The sequence below is a fragment of the Ovis aries genome, chromosome 2, assembly GCF_016772045.2.
Source record: "Ovis aries strain OAR_USU_Benz2616 breed Rambouillet chromosome 2, ARS-UI_Ramb_v3.0, whole genome shotgun sequence".
NCBI classification, from domain to species: domain Eukaryota; kingdom Metazoa; phylum Chordata; class Mammalia; order Artiodactyla; family Bovidae; genus Ovis; species Ovis aries.
This window is the reverse complement of record NC_056055.1, coordinates 184671202-184685535: the sequence shown is the minus strand read 5'-3', so window position 1 is coordinate 184685535 and position 14334 is coordinate 184671202. Positions and strand designations below refer to the sequence as shown.

Sequence of the window (14334 nt, the reverse complement as noted above, 5' to 3'; positions counted from 1 at the left end):
GGGGAAATGGATATTGATCATGTATTACTTTATATAGATGACAAAATTTCAGAATAATATACAAACCAATTATCTCGACTGTATGACATTTTAATTATTTGTTGATCTGGCATTTTAATACTTTGCAATACTTTAGATTTGGGTTCTGAATGTAAAATCATTTCATCTATTAAATAAAGAAAAGCTGTGGAGATTTTATCCAAACTTCCAATTCAGAACTCAATTGTTTATACCCGGTTACTCCTGGTGAACTGTTACTTTGCAGAGCAGTCTGTTCTGTTGGGTGACTACTAGAATAGTTAGAAAAATTTTCCTTATCTTTTAAATCTTTATTTATTTGTTTATATTTAATTCTCCCCTCCACAGTTTCCCTATTATTAACATATTAGTATGCTGCATTTATTGCAATTAATGAACCAATATTGATGTCTTATTAACTACAGTCCATAGTTGATTCCCTGGTGGCTCAGATGGTAAAGCCTCTGTCTATAAGGCGGGAGACCCGGGTTTGATCCCTGGGTTGGGAAGAGCCCCTGGAGAAGGAAATGGCAATCCACTCCAGGACTGTTGCCTGGAAAATCCCATGGACAGAGGAGCCTGGTAGGCTACAGCCCATGGGGTCGCAAAGAGTTGGACACGACTGAGCGACTTCACTTTCACTTCACTATAGTTGATTCAGGTTTCCTTAGTTTTTACTGATGTCCTTCTGCTGCTCCAGGATCCCAGCCAGGATACTACATTACACTTAGTTGTCACGTCTCTCTAGGCTCTGTGAACTATGGCAATTTCTCAGGGTTTCCTTGTTTGAGGACTTCGACAGTTTTGGGGAGTACTCATCAAGCTTACTGTAGGATATCCCTCTATTGGAATGTGCCTGATGATTTTTCTCATGCTTAGACTGGAGTTGTGGGTTTTCGAGAGGAAGATCACACAGATAGTGTCACTTTTTTCACATCACATCATATCAAGGGTACATATTTTCTAAATGATTTGTGGTTGTTGATGTTGACTTTGACCACTTGGCTAAAGTAGTACAGGTTTCTCCACTGTATCACTGGTTACTCTGGTATCTCCCTGTTCATAAGGTACTCTAAGGAAGGCACTATGCACAGCACACAGTTAAGGAGTGGGGAATTATGTTCTCCTTCCTTTAGTGTGGAATATCTACATAATTTATTTGAAATTCTTTTGCATGGGAGATATTTGTTGCTCAGATTGTTACAGATTTGGTCACTGAAAACTTTCAGTTGTCCTCTGTGCCCCTTGGTGGTCCAGGCTAATTTTGTGTATTTCCCGTGCCAATCCTAGAACCAGCCATTTCTCTAGGAGCCTTGGTTGCTTTTATTGGAGAATGGTTTTAGACCAAAATCTGGGTGCTAGGTATGCTCTTCACTACTTTAATTTCTTAGGCGTTCTTGACAGAACAAGGAAATATGTCAACCTGTGTATTTATCAGTTCAGTTCAGTCGCTCAGTCGTGTCCGACTCTTTGCGACCCCATGAATCGCAACACGCCAGGCCTCCCTGTCCATCACCAACTCCCTGAGTTCACTCAAACTCATGTGCATCGAGTCCGTGATGCCATCCAGCCATCTCATCCTCTGTCGTCCCCTTCTCCTCCTGCCCCCAATCCCTCCCAGCATCAGAGTCTTTTCCAATGAGTCAACTCTTCACATGAGGTGGCCAAAATACTGGAGTTTCAGCTTCAGCATCAGTCCTTCCAATGAACACCCAGGACTGATCTTTAGGATGGACTGGTTGGATCTCCTAGCAGTCCAAGGGACTCTCAAGAGTCTTCTCCAGCACCACAGTTCAAAAGCATCAATTCTTCGATGCTCAGCTTTCTTCACAGTCCAACTTTCACATCCATACATGACCTCTGGAAAAACCATAGCCTTCACTAGCTGGTCCTTTGTTGGCAAAGTAATATCTCTGCTTTTCAATATACTCTCTAGGTTGGTCATAACTTTCCTTCCAAGGAGTAAGCATCTTTTAATTTCATGGCTGCAGTCACCATCTGCAGTGATTTTGGAGCCCCCCAAAATAAAGTCTGACACTGTTCCCACTGTTTCCCCATCTATTTCCCAGGAAGTGATGGGACCAGATGCCATGATCTTCGTTTTCTGAATGTTGAGCTTTAAGCCAACTTTTTCACTCTCCTCTTTCAATTTCATGAAGAGGCCCTTTAGTTCTTCTTCACTTTCTGCCACAAGGGTGGTGTCATCTGCATATCAGAGGTTGTTGATATTTCTCCCGGCAATCTTAATTCCAGCTTGTGCTTCTTCCAGCCCAGTGTTTCTCATGATGTACTCTGCATATAAGTTAAATAAGCGGGGTGACAATATACAGCCTTGATGTACTCCTTTTCCTGTTTGGAACCAGTCTGTTGTTCCATGTCCAGTTCTAACTGTTGCTTCCTGACCTTCATTCAGGTTTCTCAAGAGGCAGGTTAGGTGGTCTGGTATTCCCATCTCTTTCAGAATTGTCCACAGTTTATTTTTACGTATGTATAAATATTTTCATATTTACTATCTGAATCTGTATGTTAAATGTGAGTTCTTACTGGTGCTTCCAACTCTAATCCATTATCACGTGGATCATTTCAGCCTTCTCTGTTTGCTTATCTGTACATCTTCACTCCAGCTGTGAGAAATCTGGCTCCTATCATCTGCCATCCATTTACTTACCTGTTTAATTCCAAACACAAGCTGGAGTCAGTTGCCCAAAAAATCCCCCATGCTTCCATCTATTCATCCTCTTTGCAAGCCCCTGACATCCACTGATCTTTTTATTGTCTCTAGTTTTGCTTTTTTCCAGAATATCATGTTCTTGGAATCATATAGTATGTAGTCTTTTCAGACTGGCTTCTTTCACTTAGAAACATGCATTTAAGGATTTTCTGTATGTTTTCATGGCAAGTCCTATCTTCTTAACCTCCTTTAACCTAGAACAGGCCTCACCTTCAGTTATCTGTCATTTTATTGATTTTTTTTTTCGAGAAAAGTCCAAATCTGAGTTTTTATAGAATGCCCCACAATTTGAATTTGTCAGATTGTTTTCGTATGATTAGATTCAGATTAGGCATTTTTGACAGGATTACCATGTAGGTTGCAGGTTGACAAGTCACGAGCTATGGGTCAGTCTGACCTTCCCCCTGTTTTTATAAAGTTTATCGAAACACAGCCACACCCATTGATTTACATATTATATGTACTGCTTTTGTGTTTCAGTGGCACTTACATAGTTGTGACAGAAACCATGTGGCTCACAAAAACTAAAATATTTTTTACTGATCTTTACAGGAATAGTTTGCTGATCCCTAACGTTGGTGATTCCTCCTCATTGCATCATATTAGGAAGCACTTGTTATTGGTAGTATTTATGAACTTACTGGATCAGCCGTTTGTTAGAGGATTAAACTGAGGAATGGCCAGATGGAAAATATGCATCGGACAAAGCATGGGGAAAGGGGGTGGAGCTTCTGTGCCCTCCTGGCGGGCACCATTCTCCCTTGTGTCACATGCGTTCACCAACCTGGAAGCTCTCGTGATAGATGTTTAAGTCATTTGGTTAAGATGCTGTCTATTAGATTTCTCTGTTGTAACGGTATCTTTTCAACTCATAAATGGTTGAGACCATATGTGTATGTTGTTTCCATTAGTTTTAGTATCTATTTTGTTTTTAAATTCATCTTTAAATTTTTTGGCCACACCAAAACCGTTCCTCAACCAGAGGTCGAACTTGTGCCCCCTATATTGGAAGCCTGGAGTTTTAACCACAGGACTGCCAGGGAAGTCCCGGTTTTAGTATCTATTGATGATCTTTACCCAAATCTCTGGTAGCTGCAGTAACTGGGGTTTTTTTTTAACTCTGTGACTCCTTCTGTGTTTATTGTTTAGCATTTTTTCTGTAAAGAGGTGCTCCCCTGGTGTCCCTCCTATTTAGAAAGAAACAGGATAATTTTATAGTAGCAAAATCATAGCACATTATCACCTTATCACAAAGGGACCTTTCCTTCAATACAGTGTTAGGGTAATACTCTCTTGTTTGTATTACAAATGTACTATAAATTCCTTAGTTTAAATATTCCATAAATTTAAAACACAAAATAATACTTTAAATTCTGTGGCTATGACTTAACAGAGTGAAAATATAGCAATGAAGAAAGTGATGCTAACTTAAGGATAGTTAGTGGTTACTTCTGGGAAGGGAGGTTGATGGTACTAAGGAAAGAAATCCTTGATTTCTGCCAAACATCAACATGAATCAGCCATAGGCGTACTTATGTCCCCTTCCTCTAGAGCCTCCCGCCCACCTCCCACCCTTTCCCACCCTTCTAGGTTGTTATGGAGCCCTGGTGTGAGTCCCCCGAGTTGTACAGCAAATTTCCATTGGCTGTTTCACATATGATAGTGTATATGCTTCTACAGCATCCACTTCTGTTAGAAACTATTTCAGGAAAGTTGGAGTAGAAGGGAACTTTCTCTACCTGATTAAGGATGTTTGTGAAAAAATGATACCCTACATCATATTTAATGGTGAAAGACTGAAGACTTTCCTCCTAATATAAGGAACTAGGCAAGTTGTTTTCTTAGAAATTGCTTCTATTAAACACTGTGCTGGAAGTTCTAGCCAGGTCAGTAAGACAAGATAGAGAAATAAATGGCATCCAAGTTAGAAAGAGGTAAAATTGTCATTATTCACTGGTGAGTTGATTATCTTTGTTGAAAATCTTGTGGAGTTTATAAAAACACTACTGGAACTAGTAACTTGAGCTTTTAGCAAGGTTGTAGGATATAAATGAATATATAAAAACTAATTATGCAGTATACAGTTGGAAACTAAAAAAGAATAATAGCATCCAAAAAATTGAAATAGGGTATATTTGATAAGAGTTGTAAGACTTTTGCACTGAAAACTCTAAAACATCACTGAGAAGTTTAAAAAGACCTAGATAAATGGAGATATACTATGTTCATAGATCAGAAACCTCAATATGGTTAAGACGTCATGACTCCTCAAAATAATGTATGGATTCCAATCCCAATCAGAGTCTCAGCAAGCTTTCTTTTTTCCTTCAGATAATGTCTACTTATTCTAAAGTTTATGAATAAGTTATTCTAACGTGTTCAAAAATTATAAGGAAAGTAAAGACATAATATATAAATAAATAATTATATAAATAAATCACAGAAAGAAATAAGTTGGAAGAGTGGCACTATCTGATTGCGTGACTTATTACTATAAAGCGGTGGCAGGATTCAGTGGTATTGTTATACAGATGACATGTATATCGATGAAAAATAGTCTTATACATATATGTTTAATTGGTTTTTGATCACAGCATTTTAGGGGGAAGCTGTCATCTTTCTAAAAAGGAGCTGAAACAATTGGATATTCACATGCAAATAAATGAACTTGAACTCTCACCTCTTGCCATACATGAAAAATGATTTGAGATTGGTCAAGGCCTAAATTTAAAATCTGAAACTATAAAAACTTCTGAAAGAAAACATAAGAGAAAATCTTAAAGACTGATTTTGCAAAATTTCTTAAAGTACAATGAGCCAAAAAAAAAAAAAAATCTAGCTAGGGTTCATCAAAATTAAAAACTTTCGCTTTTTATAATACACTGTTAAGAAAATGAAGAGGCAAACCACAGACTTTGGAGAAAATACTTGTAAAGCATATATCCAGCAAGGAATTTGTGTCTAGAATAATAGTAACTAAAGAAAGAGACCAAACTCTTAGCACTCAAGTTATATGACATATAACCCAATTTAAAAATGGGCAAAATATTTGAACATGCACTTCATCAGAGAAAATGTATGGACGACGAATATGCACATTCAGTGATACTCATCATCAGTCTTTAGTGAAATGCAAGTTAAAACCACAATGAGAGCGTAACACACCCACTTAACATGACTAAAATAAGAAAGCTTTAGAAGTTAAAAACCAAGTTTTGGGCTAGGATGTGAAAGAACTGGAGCTTCTTATATGTTGTTAGTGGGAGCGTTAAAAAGGTACCACTTTGGAAGATGATTCAGCAGATTCTTGACAAGTTAAACTTACGAACCTACCATACAACCCAGCCATTCCACCTGTAGGTGTAATGAAGGTGTGTGTCTACATATGAATACTCACGGCCGTATTCATAGCGGTACAAAATGGGAAACAACCTTTTTCATAAGGAAGTGTTCGTTCTTTTTCTCTTCCTCTTCATTTTTATATGTAAAGTTCACCTCACCAGAATGTGTTTAACATCTATTCTTTCTTTTCTTTTGCCACCGCAGAAGATACCAGCTTTAGTCCTACCCTTCTTAGTGTGGCAGATGGAAGTTGGGAGGGCTGGATTCTAGTCCTGGCTCTTGACACTTTGGGCTGATCGACTGCCTTCTTGGGACCTCAGTGCCCTAACCTGCTGATTAAAGGGATTAAATGATACATTTTTACTCATGTCTGTTTTAGAGCACCTGCCGTGTGCCAGGCACTCTGTTAGGTTTTGGCAACATGATGAAGGAAATAGGCTGTAGTCCTTGCCCTCATTGGAACCAGTATTTATTAACATATAATGTGCCAGGCACTGTCCTAGGTTTTGGGAAGACAGGCCATTGTGTCTTAATCTCTAGGAACTTATGAATTAGTAGAGAAGAGAGACCAAACTAAGTAAACAGAGCTCGAATTGTAAAAAATGTTATGAGTGGAGGACTATGAGAGGAGACCCCTCTTTTAGTAGGGCTGTCCTGGAAGGCCTCTTTGTGGAGGTGACCGCTGAGCTGAGATCCACAGATGGAAAAAATGGCTCCTTTCATGTCTGTCATAGTCTCTTCTCCAGAAGCCTAGACCTCTGAGGTCCAAGGGGGGTGATTTGTGTCCTGACTGTAGACGTCTCTAAATGAGGATAGTGTCATGGCACTGTTTCTTCTGTGCCTTAGTCCTTTCTTCAGGGAGTTTTGCTGTCTAGTTTAGGAAATACAAATGGCAATAAATTAAACAGATTTAATTCTTCTTTCTGATATTTAGTCAACACTTCTTTGGCCTATAATTCAAAAGTAAGAAGCAAAAGATAAAATGAAGTTCTGTGCTCTGCTAAGGCTGAAACAGGTTTCAGATGGAGGTTGGGCAGGCGTGTGGACTCCACAGACAGGTTTCCTTTGGCCTACAGCATTTTTTTTTTTTTTTGGCTGCATTGGGTCTTAGTTGCTGCACATGGGATCTTCATTGTGGCATGTGGGCTTGTTGCCCTGTGGCATGTCTTGCCTGGGAAATCCCATGGACAGAGGAGCCTGGTGGGATACAGTCCATGGGGTCACAAGAGTAGGATATGACTGAGGGACTACACTACCACCATTGTGGGGATCTTAGTTCCCCAATCAGGAATACACCCTGTGTCCCCTGTGTTGGAAGGCGAATTCAACCACTGGATAACCAGGGAAGTCCCTGCCTACAGTATTTTAAAGTGAAAAGTGAAAGTGAAGTCACTCAGTGTCCAACTCCGACCCCATAGACTGTAGTCTACCAGGCTCCTCTCTCCATGGGATTCCCCAGGCAAGAGTACTGGAGTGGGTTGCCATTTCCTTCTCCAGGGGGTCTTCCCAACCCAGGGATCGAACCCAGGTCTCTTACATTCCAGGCAGACGCTTTAACCTCTGAGCCACCAGGGAAGCACCTCCCCCACCCCTACCCCAGACTTAGTGTTTCCATTTAAACCTTTAGGTGACCAGTTAGAATGAAGGGACTGTACTCCCTTTAATGGGATGCTTGCTCTTACCTCACGGCCCTTCTGTTTGCCCAGCCTCACTCAGTCCTGTCATCTGGTTGTCCTCCTGTGATTGTGTTTGTCTAAGAATCATCTCAGCAGGTTTTCATTTTGAGTCTAAATATGCTTGGGACTGGCTGGCTGTGAGTCTGATCTCTGGGTGTGGGGCTGGGTGATTCTAGCATGTGGCAGGTGAGATCATAGCCCTAGCTATGAACACATATTTGTTACAGGATTCACAGGGAGCATGCCCTCTCAAGAGTGGGGACTTGTCTCAGTAACTTCTTATTTTCCCTGTCTCTGGAATACTTGGTAGTGGGTACTTTAAATGCTTGAAACGTAAATGAATAAATTATATTTTAATTTTGGTGTTTATTTGACCTTTAAATTTTGGGCTTTCCTGGTGACTCAGTGGTAGAGAATCTGCCTGCAATGTAAGAGATGTGGATTTAATCCCTGGGTCAGGAAGATACCCTGGAGAAGGGAATGGCTACCCACTCCAGTATTCTTGCCTGGAAAATTCCATGGACAAAGCAACTTGGTAGGCCACAGTCCATGGGGTTGCAAAAGAGTCAGACATAACTTAGCAACTAACACTTTTTCACTTTTACTGACCTTTAAAATGTTAAATGTACTTGAACACTTTCCCTAATTCGGATGTGTAGGTTTCTAAAAAAGTTTTCTTTGGTAACACATTCCTATGGTTTTTAAGGATGAATATATAAAAGGAATACGGTGAAAAGTCTCCTTCCCACTTCTGTTCTTTATCTGACCAGCACCTCATGCTCTCTCCCATGGAAGTATAAACAAAAGCAAATACATATTCTTATTTTTCCTCTCTTTTATTCAAAAGGTAGCATACTAAAAATAATGCTCTGCCTTATGCCTCCTTTGCTCTTTAAAAAAAATTATTTACTTATTTAATTTTTGGCTGCACTAGATCTTTGTTGCTGTGCACAGGCTTTGTGTAGTTGCAGCACGCAGGGGCTACTCTCTAATTGCTGTGCACAGACTTCATTGTGGTGGCTTCTCTTGTTAAGGAGCACCAGGCTCTAGAGCGTGGGTTCAGTCATTGTGGCGCACAGGCTTGATTGCTCTGTGGCATGTGGGACCTTCTGGACCAGGGATTGAACCCATGTTCTCTGTGCTGGCAGGCAGATTCTTTACCACTTGGACCACCAGGAAAATCTTGCCTTGTTTACTCTTGACGCGTCTTGAAGATCTTATGTTAGTAAAGAGCTTCCTTCTCCTCCTTTTTTGGTTGTTTCACTGGTTGTTGAAAAATATGTTTAGACATATTATAGTTTATTTAGGAAGTCCCCTCATTGAAAGACACTTGGATTTTCCTAGGCATTTGCTAGTGCAAACAGTGCTACAGTTAGTACCTTTGTTTAAGTCATTAAGTCACACACACACACACACACACACACACACACACGAATGTGCAAATTATATTTCTATGGTAAATTCTCCAAGTGGAATTGTTATGTCAAAGGATATATGCATATGTAATTTAGATACATGTTACTTAATTTTCGTCTGTAAGGGTTGTAGTTTAATTAATTATTAATGAAAACTAATACTAGTGTTTGAAAACACTGTTTTAAGAAAATTTTATAGTCTCTTTGCTGAGTTAGAGTAGTTACATTATAGGTTATATGAATTTTGATAAGAGTGATAAGATTGTTCTAGATCTTTGTTCTGCTACTGACCCCAAGGGATTCTCAGACTCATGTGCTAAATGAACATCGACTATATAATAATGTTTCATTCATACATACTATATATTTCAAGTGTATGTAGATCTATTGTATAATAAAATGCCAATTCTCTTAATACTATGACTATTTGAATATTTTATAATAAAAATACTCTTTATCTTACAGACATCCCTTTGAGGACCAGCCTCCCACCACCATTCAGAAATTATAAATATGGTAACCAACTTTTCTTATTCTTTTAAAACATATAATTTCACATTAGTTTTATTTTGAAGTGAATTTAAATTTGGTTTTCAAAAATGAGTTTGCAACCTGTATATAAAAACCAATATGGAAGTTCTTTAAAAATATAGGAATTCTAGCATATCGTTAAAGTAAACACTACTTGTGTCATCAAGTGGCATATTTATGAGGAATAGCATGTTTGGAAAACTATTTGAAATGAATTTCTTTGTCAGATAGTCAGAAAAGGAGAAATGATTAAAGACAGGGAATTAAAAGAAGAGATTTAACATTTTAGATGTCAATAACGAGTATGTTGGCTTCCCTGGTGCCTCAGTGGTAAAGAATTTATATGCTAATGTAGGAGCTGCTGCAGCTGCTGCTGCTGCTGCTGCTAAGTCGCTTCAGTTGTGTCTGACTCTGTGAGATCCCAGAGATGGCAGTCCACCAGGCTCCCCTGTCCCTGGGATTCTCCAGGCAAGAACACTGGAGTGGGTTGCCATTTCCTTCTCCAATGCATGAAAGTGAAAAGTGAAAGTGAAGTCGCTCAGTCGTGTCCGACTCCTTGAGACTCCATGGACTGCAGCCTCACAGGCTCCTTCGTCCATGGGATTTTCCAGGCAAGAGTACTGAAGTGAGTTGCCATTGCCTTCTCCAGCCAACACAGGAGAGGCAGATTCAATCCTTGGGTCAGGAAGATCCCCCGAAGAAGGAAATGGCAACCCACTCCAGTATTCTTGCCTGGGAAATCCCATGGACAGAGGAGCCTGGTGGGCAATAGTCCATAGGGCTTTTAGCAAATGAGTCGGACTCTACTTAGCTGACTAAACAACAAAAGCAGCAACTTGAGCGTGTTACATAGTAATTTTGTATGTTGCAATTATGGACTTTAAAATGTAGTAATAAGTCAAGAAACTAGGTTTCATTATTCATTATAAAGATGGTACAGTTATTAATCTTCAGGATAGTGACACTCACCAAACTTTGGATTTGAGACTTCACTTGAGAATTACGATGCACCTAATAAATATTTCTGTTAATTGGTGCAGACATTTTAAAGCATAAATTTTTAATTACCCTAGATCATTTCTGGAGTGGTTTTTAATTCTGCTGCCATTTGTTAGAGCAACTTATGACATAAAATACTTTGAAATCACAATCTTCACCGTGTGTATGCATTTTAATATTCAGAGACTAATTGTGAGGTCACAAGGGGTAGTCACGCAGAAGTTAAAGGCACTGAGTCGAAAGTACTTTGATTTATTGGACTTAAAGAATTTACATACTAAATATTGAATAAGAGAGAAATAAAAAGCATGATTAAGTAATTATGAAACTTTTCAGTTCTGTCTTTCACGGCTTTCAAAGTGTCAAGCCTTGAAATAAAAACCTTAAACTTGAATCTGCCTTCAGATACCACTTCAGATTAGCATAGTTACATGTGGGTTCCCTTTTTTACATGCTGTGGATATGTATTCAAACTATGTTCCATGGAAATTATTTTGAAAGATAAGTTTTAGATAATGAAATTATCAAAATATCTGGGTATTAATCATCATGATGGTAAATAATGTATTCCTTCAATTTTTCCCTTTGTTGGTATTTGTATATTTAGGTGTGATGTTGGGTACGTATATTAGTTTGTTAATAGGTGGAGTATCTTCTTGTATTGATTCTTTTATCATTTTATAGTGTCTTTCTTTCTTTATGGCCTTTGTTGAAAAGTCTGTTTTGTCTGGCATGAGTATTTTGCCACCCCTGCTTTCTTATCCTTTTTGTTTGCATAAAATATCTTTAAAAATCTTTTTTTATGTATTAGTTGAATTATACTTAATTTATAATTTGTGTTATATAACAAAGTGACTCATATGTATGTATGTATGTACGTGTGTGTGTGTATGTATTCTTTTTCATTATGATTTATCCCAGGACATTGAATATAATTTCCTGTGCTATACAATAGGACCTTGTTGTCCATCCATTCTATATGTAATTTTTGTATCTACAAAACCCAAGATTGCCGGGAGAAATGTCAATAACCTCAGATATGCAGATGACACCACCCTTATAGCAGAAAGTGAAGAGGAGGTAAAGAGCCTCTTGATGATGGTGAAAGAGGAGAGGGAAAAACTAGCTTAAAACTAAACATTCAAAAAACAAAGATCATGGCATCTGGTCCCATCACTTCATGGCAAATAGATGGGGAAACAATGGAAACAGTGAGAGACTTTATTTTCTTGAGCCCCAAAATCACTGCAGATGGTGGCTGCAGCCATGAAATTAAAAGATTCTTGCTCCTTCAAAGAAAAGCTATGACAAACCTAGACAGCATATTAAAAAGCAGAGACATTACTTTGCCAACAAAGGTCTGTCTAGTCAAAGCTATGATTTTCCCAGTAGTCATGTATGGATGTGAGAGTTGGACCATAAAGAAGGCTGAGTGCTGAAGAATCGATGCTTTTGAACTGTAGTGTTAGAGAAGGCTCTTGAGAATCCCTTGGACTTCAAGGAGATCAAACCAGTCAATCCTAAAGAAAATCAACCCTAAATATTCATTGAAAGGACTGATGCTGAAGCTCCAATATTTTGGCCACTTGAAGAGCTGACTCATTAGAAAAGGCCCTGATGCTGGGAAAGATTGAAGGCAGGAGGAGAAAGGGATGACAGAGGATAAGATGGTTGGATGGCATCACTGACTCAATGGGTGTGAGTTTGAGCAAGCTCCAGGAGATGGTGAAGGACAGGGAAGCCTGGTGTGCTGCAGTCCATGGGGTCACAAGAGTGGGACACGACTGAGTGACTAAACAACAGCAAACCCAAAATTCCCAGTCTGTCCCTTCCCACTGCTCTTGGAAACCACAGATCTGTTCTCTGTGTTTTTGAGTCTGTTTCTGCTTTGTAGATTCGTTCCTGTCATATTTAGATTCCACATTAAAGTGATATCATATGCTATTTGTCTTTCTGACTTACTTCACTTAGCATGATCATCTCTGGTTGCATCCATGTTGCTAGAAATGGCATTGTTTACCTCATTTTTATGACTGAGTAGTGTTCCATTGCATATATGTACCACATCTTATTTATCCCTTCCTCTGGAGATCCAACCAGTCCATTCTGAAGGAGATCAGCCCTGGGATTTCTTTGGAAGGAATGATGCTAAGGCTGAAGCTCCAGTACTTTGGCCACCTCATGCGAAGAGTTGACTCACTGGCAAAGACTCTGATGCTGGGAGGGATTGGGGGCAGGAGGAGAAGGGGACGACCAAGGATGAGATGGCTGGATGGCATCACTGACTCGATGGACGTGAGTCTGAGTGAACTCCGGGAGTTGGTGATGGACAGGGAGGGCTGGCGTGCTGCGATTCATGGGGTCACAGAGTCGGACACGACTGAGCGACTGAATTGAACTGAACTGTTAATAGACATTTAGGTTGTTTCCATGTCTTGACTATTGTGAACTATAGTGCTGCTATGATCATAGGAGTGCATGTATCATTTTGAATTATAGTTTTGTCCACATATATACACAAGAGTGGGAATGTTGGATCATATGGTAACTCTAGTTTTAATTCTTTAAGGAAATTCCATAGTGTTCTCTGTAGTAACTACACCAATTTACATTTCCACAAACAGTGTAGGAGGGTTCCTTTTTCCCCACACCCTCTCCAGCATTTGTTATTTGTAGACTTTTTAATGATGGTCACTGTGACTGGTGTGAGGTGGTACCTCATTGTAGTTTTGATTTGCATTTCTCTAATAATTAGCAATGTTAATTAGCAATCTTTTCCCATGCTTATTGGTCATCTCTTGTCTTCTCTGGAGAAATACCTGTTTAGATCTTCTGCTCATTTTTTGATTGGGTTTGTTGTCATTGTTGTATGAGCTGCTTGTATATTTTGGAAACTAAGCCCTTGTTGGTCGTATCACCTGCAAATATTTTATCCCTTCATGTAAACTGTCTTTTGTTTGTGCAAAAGCTTGTAAGTTTGATTAGGTCCCATTTATTTTTCTATTGCCTCTTTCCTTGGGAGACCAACCTAGACCAATCTAGACAGCAACCTATGACCAACCTAGACAGCATATTTAAAAGCAGAGATATTACTTTGCTGACAAAGATCTGTCTAATCGAAGCTATGGTTTTCCCGGTAGTCATGTATGGATGAGAGAGTTGGACTATAAAGAAAGCTGAGTGCCGAAGAATTGATGCTTTAGAACTGTGGTGCTGGAGAAGACTCTTGAGAGTCCTTGGACTGCAAGTAGATCAAACCAGTCCATCCTAAAGGAAATCAGTTCTGAATATTCATTGGAAGGACTGAAGCTGAAGCTGAAACTCCAATACTTTGGCCACCTGATGTGAAGGACTGACTCACTGTAAAAGACTCTGATACTGAGAAAGATTGAGGGTAGGAGGAGAAGGGGATGACAGAGGATGAGATGGTTGGATGGCATCACCGACTCGATGGACATGAGTTTGAGCAAGCTCCGGGAGTTGGTGATGGATAGGGAAACCTGGCATGCTGTCGCCAAGAGTCAGACATGACTGAGTGACTGAACTGAGCTTGGGAGACTGACCTAAGAAAATATTGGTACGATTTATGTCAGAAAATGTTTTGTCTGTGTTCCCTTCTAGG

The 14334-nt window shown here is 39.4% G+C and overlaps 1 protein-coding gene across 6 annotated transcripts in view; it reads left to right on the top strand.

Annotated features, from left to right (window-relative positions):
• The window catches only part of C2H2orf76 (chromosome 2 C2orf76 homolog), a 115272-nt gene that overhangs the window by 82909 nt on the left and 18029 nt on the right, over positions 1-14334 (top strand). For all 6 annotated transcript variants that reach the window (XM_060411177.1, XM_060411176.1, XM_060411179.1 and 3 more), the window contains one exon: positions 9648-9698. In XM_060411177.1, the coding sequence (XP_060267160.1) occupies positions 9648-9698 (51 nt within the window). The remainder of the gene's footprint in view (positions 1-9647; positions 9699-14334) is intronic.